This window comes from Amphiura filiformis, chromosome 3 (assembly GCF_039555335.1).
Source record: "Amphiura filiformis chromosome 3, Afil_fr2py, whole genome shotgun sequence".
Classification (NCBI taxonomy): domain Eukaryota; kingdom Metazoa; phylum Echinodermata; class Ophiuroidea; order Amphilepidida; family Amphiuridae; genus Amphiura; species Amphiura filiformis.
The window spans coordinates 49,020,160-49,043,011 of record NC_092630.1 but is presented as its reverse complement, the minus strand read 5'-3'; the positions used below and the strand labels follow the sequence as shown (position 1 = coordinate 49,043,011).

The window sequence follows — 22,852 nt, the reverse complement described above, 5'->3', positions numbered from 1 at the left end:
TAACAATGATTTTTAACATTTCCTTACCACTTAAACGTATTAGAATATTATCTTTCTGAAGGTCAATCTGGCCCTAGCACTACTTTCGGCCTCTGTTGCTTTTAGCAGTTTAGGATGCTGTTGTGTCAGCAGCCGAATTTCGGGTTATTTTGCTTTCTGGTTGCTTTTAAGTTTTAGTATACTATCCTCGCGCTACACGCTTCGGTTGTACGTCTCACACTACGCGCTCGCTAAGTCCGAGACGGCCACAAACTGCGGCTATCTGGCCCCTAGAGCTCTGTTGCAAAAGCCCTTACATCCACTTTTGGCTGAAATTGAGTTATTGGCATGACATTATAGCATGGGTAAAAATACACATTTTGGTGGTTGTTTGACCTTCATACCACCTTCCCTTCCGGAGATATCGTATATTTACTTAGGGAATTTCCAAAAATCTGAACTTAAAATGAATATGAAATTTTAGGAAAATAATTTTTTGATGTATCTAATAGCAGCCTTGAAATACACATTTTGGTGGTTGTTTGACCTTCATACCACCTTCCCTTCCGGAGATATCGTATATTTACTTAGGGAATTTCCAAAAATCTGAACTTAAAAAGAATATGAAATTTTAGGAAAATAATTTTTTGATGTATAATAGTAGCCTTGAATGTTCTTTAACTATTAAAACCAAAATGCTCAAAAATGCCATTTTGCCGGATTTAATGAAAAATTCATAATTAAAAAAGTAAATGACATATTTCAATTTTTTTATTTTTAAAGCATTAGTCAAGTAACATAAAGTAGTGCAAACAAATGGGCTTGAATTTGATTGCAAAGGTGGTTTCTAGAAAACTGAGGGGTAAATTTATTTTGTTGCAAAAGCCCTTAGCCATCCACAAAAGGCGCGATGTAAAAGAAATAATAAAATAAATAGGAAGGCTTGAAAATTGTACCCAACCTGTTCTTTTAGCTTCTATTCATCAACACTTTATCCAAACCCAAATTGAATCAAATCGAACAAGTAATACTTGCACAATTAAAAAAAGCTGTTTTCTCAAAAAGTCAAAAAGTGAATGTAAGGGGTTTTGCAACAAAGCTCTTCACATACACCAATTTTACACCACCGTCACAAGCACCACAATGAATGTACAAAACCATAGTAAATCATTGGCATAATTTGTATTTAGATAATTTAGATATATTTAGATAATAAACACAATGTGTGAGAAAAGTACAAAAAAGCTTTATTAAATCAGTGACCAGCACTGTTCTCCCTTGCTGCCCAGGATACAACACAGATAAACAACAAACATGTATTTAAACAGTTTTAAAAATATACATAAAGTCATACAATTAATACCATGTCTTTTGTTACCAGAATAGCAGTTTTAGTGTTAATTTCACTGGCAAAATTTGGTATCCACCTTTTATAATGTTTCCTTCTTTCAAGGTGTGTCGACCTCCGTAGACGGTGTTACAACGCCTGCCGTAGCGGTTAATGATTTTACTGCTCTGCCAGCAATGACTGAAGTAATGTTTGAGGCAGATGAGCTACAAAAGGATGTAGCAGTTCTTATCACCAATGATGAAATCCTGATGAATGATGATGTTGATGAAATGTTTAAAGTTGTATTGGAGACGGCTGCTGCGTGCGCTGGACAGACAGTCAATCTTTGTGATGGAGGCCTCGATGAAACGGTGATTACAATAACAGATGATGATGGTGAGTTCTTATAATCATGACAGAAACCTGGTTTAGATGTTTAAAATCATAGTAAGACATTATAACCTAAACCAAGAGAATCGGCAAATAAAGGAATATTATTTTCTCGTCATACCATAGTTTGTTACCAGTGGGAGCGTGCTGCTTACTCATACCTTGAGAATGTCGGTTCTGCGACACCGGTGCTAACAAGAAGTGGTTATACTATGGTTGCCAGTAAAGCATGTGAGTATCCAAATGATGCTTACTCCTTATTCCAGACAAATACAGCACTAAGTTTTTGGGATTAAAAAGATATTTTCCTGTCTTGCCAAATGAAACATAGCTAAACCCTAATCCTTTAGTTAGTGCTAACTAGCAACAAAGAAAATTGGTAAAATGTAAACTTTTTCTTTTATCCCCAGTTAAGACTAAATGAATGATTAGGATTGAGCTATGTTTCATTTGACAAATGGTGATAATATTTTTTTTAATCCTAAAACATTAGTGCTGTATTTTTCTGCAATGGGGAGTAAATATATACCATCCAACAGTATACGCTGATATGGAAATTTGACCACTACAGACTATCCATCAACAGTAACAATCCCTGTGCTTTTCATAAAATAGGCTACGAAATTTTACACCACGTTTGCGAGCTCTATATTGAGTGAACCCACCAATCCCATGAGCATGTAACCAATCAATCAAATCACAAATTGGAAAAAGATGAAAAGAAAACTTAAATAATCATGATACCTGTATAATTTTTCTGTTGGTATTTGCCGGCCACGTTTTTTTATAATCGTAGTAGCAGGTTTGGTATTTTCACTGACAAAATTTGGTATCCACCTTTTTGTATTTTTTCTTTCAAGGTGTGGCGACCTCTGTAGCCGGTGTTACAACGCCTGCCGTAGAGTTTGATGATTTTACTGCTCTGCCAGCAGCGACTCAAGTCATGTTTGAGGCAGATGAGCTACAACAGAATGTAGAAGTTCCTATCACCGATGATGTATGTTTCACAAATAGTGATAGTAGCGATGATTTTGATGAAATGTTTAAAGTTGTATTGGAAACGGCTGCTGCATGTAATGGAGAAACTGTGAATCTGTGCGAGGGAGGACTCAACGAAACGTTGATTACATTAACAAATGATGATGGTGAGGTCTAAGAGTATCATTAGTATAATGATTATTGTTGCTTTTGTTCTTGTCGTCGTTGTCGCCGTTCATATTGCTTTTGTTGTTGTTGTTGTTGCATAAGGTGTTAATGAAGCCTTAGTTTAATTTTACCTTGATTTAATATGTGACTTGACATATTTGCTTAAATCATTTGATATTTGAAGTGATAAAATTAAGTCGTTGAAAGATTGAAATATTATCGCGCCTTTTCCACTGCAACTATGTTGGGAGTAACTAATTCAGTTTTAACAAGACCTAATTATTCTGTCGGTCCGTGCCACGTCACTTCCGGTTGATGATGAGACTCAAATTTGAGTGAAAACAAGTCCTTGGTTCTTGATGATTTCTGTCATTGGTGTTGTGTATATTTCGATCGCAAATGTCAGTGGAATCAAACAAGTTTCTAAGTTTTCAGAGTGGAAGTTACTTACTTGATTTATCGTATTATATAATGACAAACCGACAATTAAAGTCCATGGTCGAGTGTTGTTTTTTTCCAAAATTGACGATGTTGACACCAGGCCACTCCAGTCTGGAGTGACTAGTCTCCTTCACAGCCGGTTTCTGTCGTTCATTACAAACCGGAGCTTGGGCCCAAGACTAGAAGCTGGACCGACAGAATATTCTTCTAAAATGACCCGGGAAAATGATTACTGATTACTTTTTTTTTAAATGCCTTCGTTCGACGAAGATTATTTAATATTCATTAGTTTATAGCCCTAGCACTTAACGTTACCTCGTCAGGGGCGCCCTTAACAATTATTATGTAACCTTTACCCTACACGAACTTCTTTTATACCAAAGCAGTTTTCTAATATTGTTATTCTGTCTTGTTACTAAATATAGCATTGTATAGTTTCCAGACAGTAGACCCAGCTAAAGATACACCGGAGGGAGATGGAGAGGTAACAGTAATAATACAACGAGATGGAGTCATAACAGCTGCCTCGCCATTAATAAGTACGTATGTAGAAGAGCAAGTGATAATGATGTGCCGATTGTTGAAAGTTAGAATGGACCATTTTTGGAAAATCGGACTTCATATTAAAAGCGGCAAATTTAACACCTGTTGCATCCTGTGTCCGATTTAGACATAAATGAAGGAAACAAACAGGTCACAATATTTGGCTCGCTAATGTTAGTACTACGGGCTTAGGGAGGGGGGTAAAAGCCTGAACGGCCCGCCAAAAATCGCCCCCCCCCCCCCCTTGCCCCCCCCCCCCCCCCCCCCCCCCCCCCCCCCCCCCCCCCCCCCCCCCCCCCCCCACCCCACCCCATTTGCATACAAAAACAATCCACAGTAACTATAATATTGGGAAACATATTATATCGAGTAAATATCACATTGGACGCTATTTTGATGTTTTTAAAGCCATAGAGACCCAACCTATACTTACCCCGGATCCAGCCTTTGATACGGCCATAAAAGGAGTAGACTATGTCGAACCAACAACACAAGTAACCATCGGGCCAGGATTGACAACGGCATCCTTTACAGTTGATATTGAAAATGACAATATGGTTGAGAGAGGTGAAACATTCAGCCTTCTTCTTGGATCTAATATTGATATGTGTGCTGTGGATCAAACCAAAAAAGACAAAATCATAAACATCATAGATGACGATTGTAAGTACGAATTCATCTCTCTAATGTTCTTTTCTTGCGCAGTTAATATTTGCATATCTCGGTGTATTGCAAGGTGGCTTGAATACTAGCATCACATCATAGCGTAATGCAAGCAAACGGAAAATAATTGTGAAAATCTGAATACATTTAAGTCTTTTATAATGCCTTATAAATTAAATAAATCAAAAATTAATGTGCTTTAAATCACTAAGTAAACGGCGGTACTCTGTATTAAGAAACTTAGAATAAAGACAGCTGAGAAATAAACTGAATAAATTATATGAATACTCCTATTGTGAAGTTCCCTAATTTCATGACAGCCTTGATGTAGAACAAACGCGGAATAAATTATGAAGAGCTTTATTAGCTAATTAGCTGGCACATATATAAAGTAATTGATACCACATTTCAAAAACAGTAAGGGAATTAAGATCTCGTCATATGGTAACTTAAGTACATGCGTTGATTTTGGGCCGATCCGATACAGGTTATTACAGTTTCGATGGTGAAGATGAAGACGGAGACAATATAATTCAGAAAGACATTGGTGAATCAGATAGGATGATACAACTTCTTATCAACTGTGAACGAAATGATAATTTGCAACTTGCACATTCAGGTTACGTAGGTATGACATCAAACGCATGATTATATAATGTTTAATAAAATACCATGGGGTATTTCGAATCCTACCTAGTCTTGAGGAAATACCATGGGGTATTTCGAATCCTACCTGGTCTTGAGTTGGATGAGTCACAACCAATTTTAATTAGTACTAATGGATCTAAATTTAAGTCCTTTCATGTCCGTAATAGAAGTAAATAAACATGTGATAAAATTGGCCCAAATACTAATTATCAACGACAACAAGAAAATATTTCAGTATATTCATAATTTGTTTGATGTGTGGCCCTATTAAACATATATATTTTTGATGATTTTTGACTTCTCTGAAGACTTGCACATCAGAAATATCACAGGCAAGACAGCAATAGATGATGTGGATTTTGACAGCAGTGGAACTACCCCTATAAGAGTTCATTTTACGCCTGGATCATATGTCGTTGATGGTACCACTGGTAAAGACACTGCATTAATCTCCATCGATATTTATAATGATAATCTGGTGGAAAATACTGCTAATGAAATGTTTGAGGTGACATTAGTTGGCGCAAGTGGTGGTGAGATTGGCAATGGACCAACCAAAGCAGAAATAACCATCGTTGACAATGACGGTGAGTCTATCTCAATTTATTACAAGTAAGTTAACGTTCAGGATGTCAAAGTCCCCTTTGACCACCTTTGTGACCAATGAAAATCGAGAATAACACTAAAGAGTGCACGTCTGCTTTTATCAAGGATGACCATGTTGACGATTAACATTTTATGAAATTTTACCCGCTAACACCAACGCGAATAAAGCCACTTTATAAAAAAAAACTATGTCATTTTACACCAACGTATTCAAACAATGATGATCTACAATATCAAATCTGTTAAAGTTTAGTTGAATAAAAATATTTTGAATAATTATGTTACAACCTTTTTCACTAACATTTCAGCGTTGATAGGTCTACAGGACACCAGTGTAACAGTTAGCGAATCGGTAATCGAAGTCACGGCTATTTTGAATCGTTCTGGAGACCTGTCGGGAACAGACACTGTCAGTAAGTGGAAGAGGTTTCACTGTATTTCAATTTCCACAACCAACTAATAATTGGTTTCTTGGTGTGCGATATAAAAAGAAAATCCTAAGAGTCATAAATGTGTATTGATGATTTGAGGAGAGCACCCGTCCGCTGGAGTTTTGATTGGGGTTGGTACTTTGTTAGTGTCGGTTTAACCAAATTGGTTCTCTAGGATAAGGCTACGCTTTATAAGAATAGTTTGCATCTTTTTTTCTTTGATTTAGGATTGATATCAAGGAGCCAAACAGCAACTTCTGGTACATCAGCTGATAATGGGGATTATACGAGGATTAACGAGGTTTTAACCTTCAATCCCGGTGACACTTCAGCTACCGTTCAGATCACTTTATTTGATGATGACCAAATCGAAAACAGCGAAAGCTTCATATTATCGGTTGTTGCATTGAGCACAAGAGATTTGACAGTCGACCCAGAAAGAGATGAACTAACTGTAACCATAGAAGATAATGATTGTAGGCATTGATATTCTAAACACTTAATAAATACCATAATTATTTAAAACAACTCAAATCAATTTAAAGTTTTAAGTGATCAAACATGTATTGTAAGAAATTATAGTATGATTTGATATGCTATTCGCAAAGCTCTGTACCATACATGTTAACTTTTCTCTCGCAGGTTTGTTTTCTCTTGAGGTTGATGAAGATGAAGTCAGTGAAAATAACAATGGGGCGCAACCATCCATCCTGGTAACAGTTCGCAGGAACGGCTTCCTTAACAAAGTATCATCAATCTGTGAGTTCCAGCAGCTCTGTCAATAGCTTTTCAATGTTTTTAAGCTCTTTGGCCCTTATCCCCTTATGCGCTGACAGGAGTTTATAGCAAAACATATAGACCACCCCACACACACCTCCACCTCAGGCCTCACCCTCCTCTGGCCTGTATTTGTTTGACACGGGAAGAAGCAAAGAAAGCCACTTCCAACAAGCAAATTAAACAATTTTACTGTTACCCTATATGGGGATGAGAAATAACATGAGAGTTCTTGTCTAACTTTTGATTAAGATAATCCGCCATTGGAATAGTACCATCAGAAGCATACATCATGTCCAATAACTGCCTTCTGATATATGTGGACTTCGCTCATCATCAGATATCACACGTCTCACAGAGCCCACATTTTCTCACAAATCTCTCAACTCTGCCGCTGATAAATGTTTTTCGCTCGCAGCACCAGGTTTATGGAATAAATTACCCATCAGTAACCGTACTTCCAGCTCATTACACAGTTTTAAAAAAGGTCTCAAAACACATCTCTTTCAATAGTAACTTTTTCACTCAGATTGTTGATAATTGTTTTTGCTTGTAAATATTATGTTGTTGTTGTATTATTATGCGCTGTGGTCTAAATGAAATGGCGCAATATAAAAGCCCAGTGTATGTATGTATGTATGTATGTGGCATAATGACAAAACTGGCATGACGTTTATCATCGTAGCAAGCACAATCTTGGATAACTATGGAGTTACTACCACACGGAATAAACGGGCAATCCTATCGTGGTAACTTTGTAACTCTGCCAAGAATCTTGGCCAAGATTCTACTTTGTGCTTTGTTCAGCAGCCATGATATTATTTTGTTACTTCTCTAAACGATAGAGGTATGAAACTTTTAAACCTATAGATTTGAAAACTTCAAATGTTGGAGTACCCGTTGTCGGCAGAGATGATGCAACTCCAAATACAGACTTCATTAACAAAGATGAGCAGTTGGTGTTCCAACCAGGTGACACTGAGCGTACAACATCGATCAGTATCTTGAACGATGATAAGCCAGAACTGTCTGAAGTGTTTATGATATATATAGAAGATCCCCAATGTGATATTGATGGTGCGAGCCGTAAAATTATCACAATTCTCGACGATGATGGTAAGTGTCATATCCCTCCAAGTCGACCGTGATTTGTTTTCGGGTTTGTTTTTTAAAACAAGAAATAGCAGATAGAAACCGACTCCAAGCTCCAAAGTACATATACACGACCAGGAAAAGGCTGATTCACATAATTATTACCATACTGAATCTACATAAACATACCAAATAAGAAATTAACATGATTAATGTTGCTTTCCATGGTTGGCCCCTCTCTAAACTATACTAGAGAGTGACGTGAAGTGAAATATAAGGAATGTTCTACTGCGTACTTTTGTATCCAATTAATAATTAAATGTATGAATACTTTATATGCATTTCAGAAATTGTGATAAAAATGGCCAACAAGAAGGTGACTGTGAGTGAGAATGCAAGAGAGGCGGTAATACCCCTTGTAAGGACCGGATCACTTACTGAAGAAGATATTGTGTGTGAGTTATAAAAAAAAAATTTCAGTTCTGTTTTATGCCTTCGATTTATGACATCACATTCAACGATTCCGTGTAACTTCTTGGCGTGGAGATATTGGCGTACGGAAAGCACACACTCATGTCATATTATTGCGTTAGATTCCTAAACAAGTTTTAACAGTTCCACCAGCCTGCTTTTAACCAATTGGATACAATATTTCCCCATTTGGAACATGTTCATGCCTTTAGATATGCGCTGAGAACACCTGAATATTTCTGATAAAGTGTCGTTTACTAAACGTTTCATTGTTTACTTTACCTTTATCAAGCTTTGTCAGTGTTAGCTACTAGTGTAGATGGTAATCGAGCAGCCACTCCTGAAGCTGATTACCAAGGAGGTACATACACGGCTACATTTGGAGCAAATAGTGGAGACACATCTATTTCCATCCCTATATTTGATGACGATTTTCAGGAACAAAGTCCAGAAACATTCGTTGTAAAGATTGACGCTATAGTTGGAACTGATTCTGCGGCAAAAGTGATATCAAATCCTGATGAGCGGAGGACAACAGTATGCATCCAGGATGATGATGGTATGAGTAGTTGTAACCCTGTGCTATACATGTATTCATATTTACAACATTTTACTCAATTTAGACTATCTTTTGAAGGTCTGTTAGACTATCTTTTGAAGGTCTGTTCTTTGAAGGTCTGTTCTTTGAATTTTTGTATTCATATTTATATTTATTTCCATTACAAAGAATAGCAGAAGGCAACAAAACAGAAAATAAATACACACATCATGAAGGAAAGGGTTGAACCCAAGGTGTTGTCTTTCCCTAAAAATTATATGAAATTAACAAATCAAATATTTTACATTAAGATAATCTAAAGACAAGGACATGCACAATAATTGAATGGGTGTCATGCCATGTGGAGCATACAATGGTGTCGAAACTTTATGGTTTACTACTCGACTACAGGACCGCACCTGGTTGTGTATGAAGGTTGTTATAACGTTATTTGAACGCTAATGATCAACGCTACATATTTAGTTATATACCATAATTATTCTAACCCTTCACAGACCTTTTTAACCTGGAAGAGGACGACATCTATGTGTCTGAGTCTACTGGTACATATACAACTTCTGTAAAGAGAGTCGGATCTGCGAATACGCTTGAGACTGTCAGTAAGTGGTTGCTTTAATCATAGACCATAGTGGTCTATGCTTTAATATTCCGTAGTAAAAACTAGATATTCCAAATTTACGTACACAATATTATTTATACATAATAAGTAATATACATTTAACATTTTTACTCGTACAATCAGATTTAAAAGGGCATTTCGTGATCCACAGCCTCATCCCCCACTTTTCTCAAAAAGTTGAGATTTTTATATCACTGGAATACTCTGGCTACATAATGTTTATGTACAAAATATTTCTTGCAGATTAATTCATTTAGCAAAGATATCGCGAAATTTGAATTTCGTTCTGGTGTCTATGGAGCAGTGTAATACACATAATCATGCATAACTCGCAAACGCAAAATCGGAATCAACTGAAATTGTGGGAAAATGTTTTTTTCGTAGATATGTACTGAAAAATGTCATAAAAAGAGGATGCTAGGATCACGAAATACTCCTTTAAAGTAAATAACGTTTAACATTTTTCCAATCAAATTAATACAGAAGAACTCGTTTCTTACATCATTGTATACTAGAAATTGTTGATTTTGCATAGAATGCAACATGCTAAATCTTATAAAACCATAAAAATGTATCTTCTAATTGCTAAAACTTTCTGTAATTATACGCAGGTGTTTACACTACAGATGGTACAGCTACATCTCCAAGTGATTACACTCCCATCCAAACTTCATTGTCATTCCCACCAGGCACTACATCACAACCTGTTACTTTTCAGATTGTCAATGACAAAGTAGAAGAACCATCAAAGCATTTCGTTCTCATCTTGGCATCAAAAGATGGTAGCATCATTGGAAGAGCTGTTACCACTGTAACTATACAAGATGATGATTGTAAGTTTATCAACCAAAGTATTACTTTATATTGAGAAATAAATCATCAATGCAGTGCTTGGTCTGCTCTGTATTGAAGAACAACATGTTTTATCCTTACAATAACTTGGCAAATAAAAATGATCTTCTGACACACGACTATTCTAAAATTCAGGGCGGCGCCATTAGGGGGGCAAGGGGGCAATTGCCCCCTATGATTTTCAAAAAGAGGTAAAAGGAAGGAAAAGAGAAAGAGAAGAAGGAGAGAGAAAAAGGGAGAGAAAGAGAGGAGGGAGAAGAAGAAAAGGAGCCATTCCCCTCCCTGGCCATGGTTAGAAGGAGGAAACTCCCCCTTCGGACATCTTGCCCCTTGTGAAATGCTGACCTACGCGGTTTTAAAGTTGTTGGTTTTTATATTTTGGGCCCATTTTCGGCAAATTTTCCCCCATAAAAGTCACATGGCTTTTCTTGCCTTTTCTCCCAACTCATAAAGAACCTAGTTTTTTCGCTCGCTATACACTCGCGAATGGGCAAATTTTGTCCTTTTCTAACTGAAAAAGCATAAAAAACAGGGTTTTTTTTCGCTCGCTACGCTCGCAAAGTGGAGTTTTGGGCTTTTAGTGATCATAGGGGGCGACTATACCTCCCGTCTACGCTCCTGATTACGGCTTTCAGTTTGAAATATTTCCAACCTTAAGACCCCCCCTTCATATATTTTATCGTGCCAATTTATAATTAAAAAAACCCGGCATATCATATACAATGCAACTGACTTAACATAGGCCTACACCGCGTTGCGACCAGGCGTAGATATCCGACCCGGGTGTGGGGCATAAATCCCAATATTTTGATAGGGTAGATGGTCCATACAATCATTCCCTAATGTTGATGCCTGTATGTGGGTTTAGGCTGACCAAAGTAACCTCATATTTGGCCATTTTAGCCTAAAAAGTGCCAATTTTTCGCGCTTCGCGCGACTTTGTTTGACATTTCCACCATATTTCACTTCGTGCACATTTGTACAATGAACTTATTTTGTTGCCAAAAGGTGCTGGGTTTACTAATTGAGTAGGTCCATGCCTAAAACCAGCGGGCTGAAAGTCGGGCCCGTGAATGAAATCCATAAAAATATGCGGTTGGAAAATAAATAAATAACCCGAAAAAGGTGCATCAAATGGCTTCATTTGTGCTTTCATTTTAAAATTTTCCAAATTCGGAGGGGGCACATCCCCTCAGACACCCTTCTGCGTCGCGCAAACGCGACGGGTGGCGCTGTCGCGCCGCATAACAAATTTCAAAAATGGTTTTGCCCCCCCTATCAAAATACCCTGGCGCCGCCCCTGCTAAAATTTAATGACAATGGTCTATACTTTGAATCAAGTAACACTGTGATCATCCTTACCTTTTCCAACTGTTCAATTGGTTATCTATCACTGGTTTTGTTGTGAATCAGTAATCAAATAAAACATATGTTTCATTTTCATGAGATAATTTTATCGTTTCCAGTTCCTATCAGCTTCAAGGACAATGACGCAGTTGTGTACGTAGATGAAGACGATGTGACACTTACCGTTACCGTACAACGCACAAGAGCAGACAACGCTGTTCCAGGAGAAACTGCACGAGTCAGTGAGTGTTAGCAACCTCAAATTTATGTCATTGAAGATGTCCATTACCATACAAAATAATTCGTAATTTAGTGGTGTTTTAGTATTGCTCAAAAGTCATTTGCTATTAAAAGTTGATTCAATTGTTTATACGTAAACTTTTTTAAAGAATGAAATTGGAAGAGTTGTCCCAAACAGGTTGCTAGTAGAGAAGTACGATATAACATTATTTATCAACTAAAACTATTTTAATAATACAACTTTGTATTTAAATCTGTTGATTTGTAGCGGTTATGAGCCGTGAGGTATCCTCCACATCTAATCCTGCCAGCGAGTCTTCAGATTTTGATGCCGTCAGCACAGAGGTCGAATTCTCCAGATCTGGAACACAAGTAGATGTTACCATCAATATCAGGGACGACAACATACCTGAAGAGGAAGAGAAATTCGAGTTGTACCTCACAGACCCATCTCCAAGTAGTTCACACTACATAGCTTACCCAAACGTGATCACTGTCTGCATAAGAGATGACGATGGAATGCCGCCAGGTGATGGTGGCGATGGAACACCAGATGACACTGGTAAATATATAAGGAGAGTCTCATTCTATAAATGACCGCCTATGCGGAATAGACACGATTTATTCCGTTGCCATCTTGTTCACTGACCAATATGAGGAGTATGTCGGTATATAGCTTCAATTCCCACGTTGACCATGTTGACTGTTTCCTTTTTAATGCATAATGATGCTGAAAATAAAAGTTTCTTATTGAATTTGATACACTTACTTTTATGGCGAATGATACTATTAATAATTGCAGAATTCTATGACGTATACGTGACTGAAAATTAATCCATAACCCTCAAACAAAATATAATTCCGCAGTTATGTTAAGGGTTGACAAAGTACTGTTGGTCAAGGCAGCCAACAAGATCAATTTTCTTTGTCTAAATCAATATATTATTGAAATATAACACCTTGATGTTTGCAGAAGTCTACAAATCATATACTTTGAAAACTTGCTTGATTTATTGTTCAGTTATGTAAGTTTTACGAAGGTGATCTGGTGATGTGGTTTCGGCCCTCGTTACAACATAACTGAAGAACCACAGGACATAGAAAAGTACATTTGTGATATGTGAAATCCTTCTATACGCTCGATTTTTGTCAAAACTCACTACCATTCGCAGGATGCTGTGAACGACCAAATCGCAATTGTTGAAATAGTTGCTAACCTTAAAGGGGCACTTCGTGATCCACAGCCTCACCCCCTCTCACTTACTCAAAAAAAAGCAGATTCGGTTGTTTGACAAAGACATCGTCCAATTTGTATATTCTGTCTCTACACAGTGGCATTTAGGGCACCATAATATGCAATTACGCCAAACTTTCCAATCTAATGTCCAAATCAACTGAAATATTGCAAATAAGATTCCGTGGATATCTGTTGAATCATACCATCAACAAGATAAAAGAAGATGCTAGAATCACAAAATGTCCCTTTAATAGTCCTTGAATAATAATAGGATTGTCAGGATCAAAATAATCTTAAGAAATACTACATTGTGTCATCCACAGATGATGGTGGTGGTATTTCCAGATCAGCAATAGTTCTCATTGGAGGTGGTGTTGGTGTGTTACTACTCATTGGTGTGTTGGGAATGATTGGATGCTTCGCAGTGTCACGAATGAGGCCTGGAGTACCACCAGCAGCTCAGCGAGTACAGGGTCCGCGGTCTGCGCCTCCTGCTTATTCAAATGAGGAACGACCTATAGAACTTAGCCGTGTCAATCGCCGTCAGCAACCGCCAGTAAGTAAAAGATCAGGAAAAAAGTTGCACTTATGAAACGAAAAGAAAGCAGCAAGTTTCGAAAATACCACTCCTCTAGCTCTATTCCTTTTTGAAATTTGGTCTCATTTGGAAAAGGTAATTATTGAAATTTCATACGAAAATCATTATCAACTTAAACATTTTCTTGTTTCTTTTTTTTAGGCATGGTAAATGGTGACAAAGTTTGTGCATGATACACTTACTGAATTATTTGCCAATAAATTTTAACTCGTTTATTTCGTTTAACTCTTTAATGTTGTGATGTGCTGTCTTGCGATATTTGGCTATGATAATTTGCATGCTTCAGAACCATCAAAAAGGTTTATTATTTGCTTGTTCTGGCATACATAATACTCCCTACAGTTGACATCAAAATGTTAATACATTTTTGCTAGATGTGCAGTTTACAATTTTTGTTATCTGCATATCGAAGAATCCGTGCATCTTCTGCCTCGTCTCCATTTTGGCCAATTTGAGAAAAGACAAATTGCTCATATTATATGGCGAGGCCATGTTATACTGGCTTATAACTCTGAAAGGCGCGTCTGATGGAGATGAAGCTTGAAGCTTTGTGTAAAAAAAGTGTGTTACTAAAACAGACTACTATCTTTATCACCAAAAAGTGTTACGGTGAGCCCTCGATATGTGGAAATCAATTAGACCTCTAACACAAAGTGTGTCCATACATTTCAACACCCACAATCCCGGACATAAATAGTTCGAACACTTGTTTGAAACCATATTTCTGTTATACTTGACATATTAAAATTTGGCTTTCTTTGGTGTGACGTTTCAACCATTTCCTTCTACTACAACCCTCCCCCTGCCCCACCAATCAATGTTGGATGTTTCTAGGGGTGCATGACCAAAAAAACAACTAACAACATTGATCGGGTGAATGGGGGGGGGGCATATATGAAGTACCCATGTTAAAGTGTTCGAACTATTATGACCGGGATTGCAGATCCTTAATTCTAGCACCCTTTCCCACCCACTGAGCTATCTTGAATTTTTCTATTTTCCAGAATTATTACAGCAACGGAGGTTACCGTTACTAAGAAACTTCAGTCAAGGAAAGACAATGGTAAGAAACTAGTTGAACATTCTTTGGTTTGTAAAATTGAACAATGGCATGGAAGCTGGCCACAAAATTCTCTCTTCACCACTGGAGAACGTGAACAGTGTTCACGTTCTCAAGTTTAGAGTGTGGTATACACCCTTAGCAAACGATTGGCTGTTATGTATGTAGAATTCTAACAGAAAGTGGTGCTTGACGGGAGAGGTTCTTTCTGTCCCTAAAATACCTTTTTCTGGTCTAAAAATTATGGCCTTTCTGTTCTTTCCGTAATCTAAAGTTCTATGTCAGAACAACAGCACATGAACCTTTCTGAGTTCTACTTTACATGCGTAGAACTTTTTTTCTAAGATTGTAATGAATATTATTTGATCTCTCAAAATGTTAGAAAGTGGTGGCAATATCTAATCAATAATATCATAATATTCTTTATTTTGTTATATCTGCAGATTTTTAAGCAAGATGGCAGTTGCTGCTTTACAAGATAAAATGACAATTGTTAATCAAGAATAATACAAAAGAAAAAATATCATCACTGATCATGGGCAATCATCGGCTATTCCAGTTGAATTCCATACACCCCGTATGGAAGACACGACCTTTTAAGGTTACAAAATGTGAATTTCAATTGGTTACCTGAATGGAACACTCCATTTGAAATCTACACACCTTGTGTGGAAAATTAAGGTAATGTTTGAAATAGCGGGTGTATGGAGTTCAAATGGAATAGCCCATTTATTATCAGAACAATATCTCAGCTCATAATGAATTCCTGCAATAGCAGCCACGGGGCATGTATACTCAATTAAATAAGCCCATTGAAATATTTCAATCTTTTAATGATTGATAATAGGAATAAATCTGAAATAATTTAAAAAATAGATCTTTCATTTTTGCAGACTGATTTCACCATTCAATCAAGTATTACTCCTATACTGCCAAATGACACATTGTATGTGGTTGGAATGGAACTTTTTATAGTAAAAAAATTAATCTTTTTGATTTGTACCTAATCGGCAAAGATTTGTCCTTTAACTGCAATAAAAGATTGAGAACCAATCCTTTTTGATTGATTAAAAAGTTTGAAAATTCAAATCATTCGACTGAATATTGAGTCAATATTCAGTCAAAAAAGATTTGTCTCTATTTGCAGTCGGCAAAAGGTTTTTGATTGAATATCCAATAAATTGGAAAATGTAAGGGCGTAAAATCTTAATAGGTAAATATGTAACATCCATGTTCGTGTCTGTAAGGTCGGGGCATTTTATTGAGTTCATGTGGTTAAAGTATAAGGCCCTTCGCACTTAAGCCTAATTATTAGTTTCTTGTTAAAGATTTTGAAAAAGGGACGAGGTGACTTTTAGTTATTAATTATCTATTATTTTCTTTATTTAGTTTGAACAATTACAAGCAACCTTCAACTCATTTTGATTAGAGTGGGCATTTGATTATTTCACAACAATATTTGATTTTATAAATAAGTGAAGGTGGAGTTGTACTCCTTGTTTATTCATCATTATTGTTGATATTATTAAAGTCAGACAATGGCAAATAGAAGTAGTTGAAAGTTATTTTAATGGAGAAAATCAGAAACAAAAATGAAATAATTAATTATTTTGTGAATTTCAATTTTGGACGCGGGCGGTAAACAGGAAACTAATAATTAAGTGCGAAGGGCATAAGATATCTTACTGTCACGACCATCAAATGATGGGAAATGATGTGCCCGTTTGAAAGAATATGTATACTCAGTTCATTGCAAACATGTAGAAGTTTGAAAACCAACTCTTTAATATTCAGTAGCCTATTTTCAATTATACTTTGATCAGTGCTAAATAGACAGGCCTTCGTCTACATCGCGGATTAATTACATTTATTTAGAGAATTTGCTTGTGACATCTCTCCAGAAATATGCATGTGTATGTGGCGTACCGTGGTCGCTCCTACCCGGGGCTGCAGAAAAGGTAAATTTTGCCGCCCCTTCATCAACAGCCCGAATATGTTGACCTTTTTTTCAGATGGTTCGAAAAAGTTTTTTAACATTTTTCATAACTTTTCCGCCCTTTTTTCTTTAATAATACATTTTGTCGCCCCTTCTTTGTTGCCGCCCCCTGCTTTTACACCGGGGGGGGGCTGACGATCTTAAAGCCCCCCCAAATACACGCATGAGTAGGTGTATTGTGAATTCATGCCCTATATGCGTTTTCGCCGTAGTACTATTAAAAAACCTAACAATTCCCGGCGATTTGGTACTGATCAAAATATAATTAAATAGGCCTATATTACGTACACAACATTTTTTTTAAATGCCTATATGTGTATTTCAAATTATTTTATCAATAGATTAAAAGGCTACATGTATATAATGCTTGTATTATGCTTTTAGACAATGGTAGTTAAACCATTGATTCATTCATATTTATTCAGAAGTATCAGCACTATTATATAAATACGAAAATAAATAGAATTTGTAACAAAAATATAGAAGTAATTTTACAAAACACAAGTATGAATTCAAAACAGAACAGGTTAGGTTAAAAACGTATTAAAAATTTTAAAAGTTGTGTTGGTTCTGGTCAGAACGTTTTAATAACATCAAATGCCAGTTTATATAAAGGTCATGACAATGGTTTAAAACGTTTGAATGAAAAGCACAACATCTTAAATTTCAAGTGTAATAATTGCAAAATATTATGTTTTTGCAAACATTTTTTTCAAAATATTCTGTCAACACTTAGAATGTGTTTCTCCCTTATGGAAGACACGCCTTTTAAGGTTACAAAATGTGAATTTCAATTGGTTACCTGAATGGAACACTCCATTTGAAATCTACACACCTTGTGTGGAAAATTAAGGTAATGTTTGAAATAGCGGGTGTATGGAGTTCAAATGGAATAGCCCATTTATTATCAGAACAATATCTCAGCTCATAATGAATTCCTGCAATAGCAGCCACGGGGCAGGTATGCTCAATTAAATAAGCCCATTGAAATATTTCAATCTTTTAATGATTGATAATAGGAATAAATCTGAAATAATTTAAAAAATAGATCTTTCATTTTTGCAGACTGATTTCACCATTCAATCAGGTGCTGCTCCTGTACTTCCAAATGGCACATTGCATTGGATTGAGGTTTCAAACTTTTTATAGTAAAACAAAATCAATCTTTTTGATTTGAACCTAATCGGCAAAGATTTGTCCTTTAACTGCAATAAAAGTTTGAGAACCAATCCTTTTGATTGATTAAAAAGTTTGAAAATTCAAATCATTCGACTGAATATTGAGTCAATATTCAGTCAAAAAAGATTTGTCTCTAATTGCAGTCGGTTTTTGATTTTTGATTTTTGATTGAATATTCAATTGGAAACTGTAAGAATGTAAAATCTTAATAAGTAATGTAACATCCATGTTCGTGTCTGTAAGGCCGGGGCATTTTATTGAGTTCATGTGGTTAGCAAGGCCCTTCGCACTTAGGCCTAATTATTAGTTTCTTGTTAAAGATTTTGAAAAAGGGACGAGGTGACTTTTAGTTATTAATTATTAATTATCTATTATTTTCTTTATTTAGTTTGAACAATTACAAGCAACCTTCAACTCATTTTGATTATATAGAGCGGGCATTTAATTATTTCACAACAATATTTGATTTTATAAATAAGTGAAGGTGGAGTTGTACTCCTTGTTTATTCATCATTATTGTTGATATTATTAAAGTCAGAGTAAATAGAGGTAGTTGAAAGTTTTAAAAATGGCAAATAGAGGTAGTTTAAAATTATTTTAATGGAGAAAATCAGAAACAAAAATGAAATAGTTAATTATTTTGTGATTTTCAATTTTGGACGCGGGCGGTAAACAGGAAACTAATAATTAAGTGCGAAGGGCATAAGATATCTTACTGTCACGAACATGAAATGATGGGAAATGATGTGCCCGTTTGAAAGAATATGTATACTCAGTTCATTGCAAACATGTAGAAGTTTGAAAACCAACTCTTTAATATTCAGTAGCCTATTTTCAATTATACTTTGATCAGTCCTAAATAGACAGGCCTTAGTCTACATCGCGGATTAATTACATTTATTTAGAGAATTTGCTTGTGACATCTCTCCAGAAATATGCATGTGTATGTGGCGTACCGTGGTCGCTCCTACCCGGGGCTGCAGAAAAGGTAAATTTTGCCGCCCCTTCATTAACAGTCCGAATATGTTGACCTTTTTTTTCAGATGGTTCGAAAAAGTTTTTTAACATTTTTCATAACTTTTCCGCCCTTTTTTCTTTAATAATACATTTTGTCGCCCTTCTTTGTTGCCGTCCCCTGCTTTTACATCTGGGGGGGCTGGCGATCTTAAAGCCCCCCCAAATACACGCATGAGTAGGTGTATTGTGAATTCATGCCCTATATGCGTCGTGGTCAACCGTATGTCGCGTTTTCGCCGTAGTACTATTAAAAAACCTAACAATTCCCGGCGATTTGGTACTGATCAAAATATAATTAAATATATTACGTACACAACATTTTTTTTTAAAATGCCTATATGTGTATTTCAAATTATTTTATCAATGGATTAAAAGGCTACATGTATATAATGCTTGTATTATGCTTTTAGACAATGGTAGTTAAACCATTGATTCATTCATATTTATTCAGAAGTATCAGCACTATTATATAAATACGAAAATAAATAGAATTTGTAACAAAAATATAGAAGTAATTTTACAAAACACAAGTATGAATTCAAAACAGAACAGGTTAGGTTAAAAACGTATTAAAAATTTAAAAATTTGTGTTGGTTCTGGTCAGAACGTTTTAATAACATCAAATGCCAGTTTATATAAAGGTCATGACAGTAGTTTAAAACGTTTGAATGAAAAGCACAACATCTTAAGTGTCAAGTGTTATTGCAAAATGTTATGTTTTTGCAAACATTTTTTCAAAATATTCTGTCAACACTTAACATTATTTTAGAATGTTTTGCAATAAGTTTTTAAAAAAATGTTTGTGAATGTAATTAAAGCGTTTTATACCTTTATGTAACTCGACATTTATGTAACTCGACATTTTAACTTTTTGCGAATGTTTTCGAACACGTGTTGTGTTTGATGAGCGGCACATTTTTGAACAATTAGCCTAAAATACAACCAAAAACACAACAACAACACGGCAATTGGTTGATAAAACCAAGGAGACGAGGAAAGCCAATATATAAAGGCTTAGTTCCATTAAAGCCATAATGTACGATCTTATAATATGACATTGGTATTTTTTCCAAACCTGATTTTTTTGCATTATTTGTAATGTTTACATAACAACTTGTACCTAAACAGCTAAATGGAATCAGCTAAATGTGTTGTGTTTGTAGGTAGTCTCCTACAGCATTTTGGGCCCGAATTTTGGGTAGGCCTAAAGAATAACAAATTTAAAATTTGAAGGAAATCGTACATTGTGGCTTTTTAAAGTCCTTATATAATAATAGACCATGCACGGTGAAAGATGAGTTAAAGAACCAGTGCTTGTGTTGTATATAGTTGACTATAACAGAATAGGCAATACCCAGATACGACATTAGAGTCGACGTATGAGAGAGGTGGACGAGGGGAGTGAAGAGAGAGCGAAACTATAGAGAGTAAAAATAACGTAAAATAATATTCAATTGTAAAGGAAAATCAAATCGTACATATAGGTTGAGAGTATAATTGTGGGATAGGCTTTTACGACGGGAATTCATAACAATTAGTGGGTTTTTAGACCGTCCCTTGCCTACTGATGGCTCTGAAAAGAACCGTTCACTGAAGACTGTCCCTTGTCAATAGAGAACAAGCAGATCTCGCCTATCTGCTACATACAAGGGCGGTCTACATGTCTCACTCTTAGGCACCCGGTTACTTTGTCCTGAAGAAGTCAGAGCTACTCCTGACGAAAGCTTGACAGTTCTAAACTTGTCCGACGTCGAACCCGCTAAAAACCCACTGAGAGTATAATGACTCTAAATACCGGTACAAATGTAGTAAGTGTCTTTTCTGCTTGTTGTTATCAGTACTATTATATTAAGATTATAGATTTATATATTATCAGTACTATTAAGATTAAGATTTGTTGTTGAATGTTATATTTTTGATAATGGTTCTTACAATGGTAAAAATTATAAATAAATGGTCAATACTGCATTTATATTATCTGAAGTCGTTGTTTTTATCTCATCTGCGTTGTTTTAATGTGATATTTTCTTCAGTCTATAAAATAACAGGAAATGATTTCTTTTATAATTAAGTTTATTTAAAAGGGGTTTTCATGATCGGAACGCGAATTGAAACGGTTTGTGTTGGGTTTTTTTTACCCCCTCCCCCATAAGCGGCTTTACCACAGGAAAAAGCTGCGTCGGCAGTGTGAAGAGTATTATATAAAGGTAAAAAGTATGATAGGCCTACTACCGTAAAATAATACAGTTTGGCGAGCTTTAAACCATAGGTCTTTTTTCATAGCCACAATAAAAAATACTTGCGATAATAAAATACTTGTGATAATAAAATACTTGTTTTAATAAAATACAAGTATTTTATTATGGCTATGAAAAAGCCCTGTGGTCTAAAGCTCACCAAACTTTGTATATTGTTTATTTCACGATAGTATCATACTTTTTACCTTTATTTACCATAATATATGTTATCTTGGACTTTTTCAAGTCAAATGCAAACGTCTAAAAAGGTATGGGTAGCCGTATTTGTTTTACACAATTATACAATTCCTTCTTTGGCGGCAGTTTTAAAAACAATTATTGCGTGTGTGTGGGGGTGTGTTGGGGGATGTGAGTTTCATCATTTGAAATGCAGGCAGAGAGTGACTTGTTATAATAAAATTATGTCCATTTTGGCAAACCCACAGCTACGTAAATGTGAAGATAAATTTGCAGCAAGGTTACCTTGAACAAGTTATATCTACTATATAAGAATTACATTTTTGGGGTAAAAATTGTTGTAAAAAGTATGTTTTTCTGACTAATATTGAAAAATGTCACTTAATCCAACATCAAAATTATTCAGTGTTTTAAGCTCTACGTCTGTGCCAAATTTGGTGTAGGCCTATTTCGTATGACAAATATATACTGCGCCAATAAAGTATCCTTACACTTGGGAAAATAATCCCAATTTCAAAATAGAAACTGAACAATATTTGGGTAAATTTGTATTTTTAATAGATGCACTGTCTAGGCCTAATCCTTCACATTATGACACCACGTTGAATCCAATGTGACCTCAAGAAGTAAAATTACATGTACAAGCAATTGAATAGACAAAGGTCCAGTTTTAAAAGTGACAAATTGGCCAACAAGCGCAACAAAAAGACAACACATCAGTTTCTTCAATGAAGCGTTATTTAAAGCAGTTTTTATTTCAGTTTTTACTTCTCTGTACTTTTCATAACTTTCATTTTATTTGTCAATTCTTTTGTTTCAGTTTTCTTTTGTTCCTTTTATATTAAATTAAAGCCAAAACGCATAAATTAGCCATTCACCACTCTCAAACCAGATTTGTGGTCTGTGGCGTTTTGAGTAGGCCAGTTTGTCACTTTTGAAACTGGACCTTAATCAAATGCTTGTAACTTTGCCCCCCTTTTGACCTGCCAAAATCGCTTGACCCCCTTTCGACTTGCCAAAAATGCTTGCCCCTCCCTTTTGGCCTGCCAAAAATCTTTGCCCCCCTCCCCCTATAATTCACTTTTCCCCAGTCTCCCCTACCCAATGACGTAGAAAAACATCCATTCAGTCAATTTTCCCAATTTGCACATGCGCATTTACACTGATATTGGCGATATTCCATAATCGATAAGATT

At 35.8% G+C, this 22,852-nt stretch overlaps 1 protein-coding gene across 1 annotated transcript; it reads left to right on the top strand.

Moving 5' to 3' along the window:
- Positions 1-1,503: 1,503 nt before the first annotated feature.
- On the top strand, positions 1,504-15,511 carry LOC140147298 (adhesion G-protein coupled receptor V1-like). Its single transcript, XM_072169076.1, has 19 exons — positions 1,504-1,705; positions 1,826-1,930; positions 2,560-2,844; positions 3,712-3,825; positions 4,238-4,492; positions 4,980-5,120; positions 5,449-5,727; positions 6,055-6,159; positions 6,405-6,653; positions 6,820-6,936; positions 7,825-8,070; positions 8,394-8,501; positions 8,810-9,076; positions 9,571-9,675; positions 10,307-10,528; positions 12,014-12,136; positions 12,403-12,696; positions 13,695-13,927; positions 15,473-15,511. The coding sequence occupies exons 1-19, from the start codon at positions 1,504-1,506 to the stop codon at positions 15,509-15,511; spliced, it is 3,489 nt and encodes a 1,162-aa protein (XP_072025177.1).
- The last annotated feature ends 7,341 nt before the right edge of the window (positions 15,512-22,852 follow it).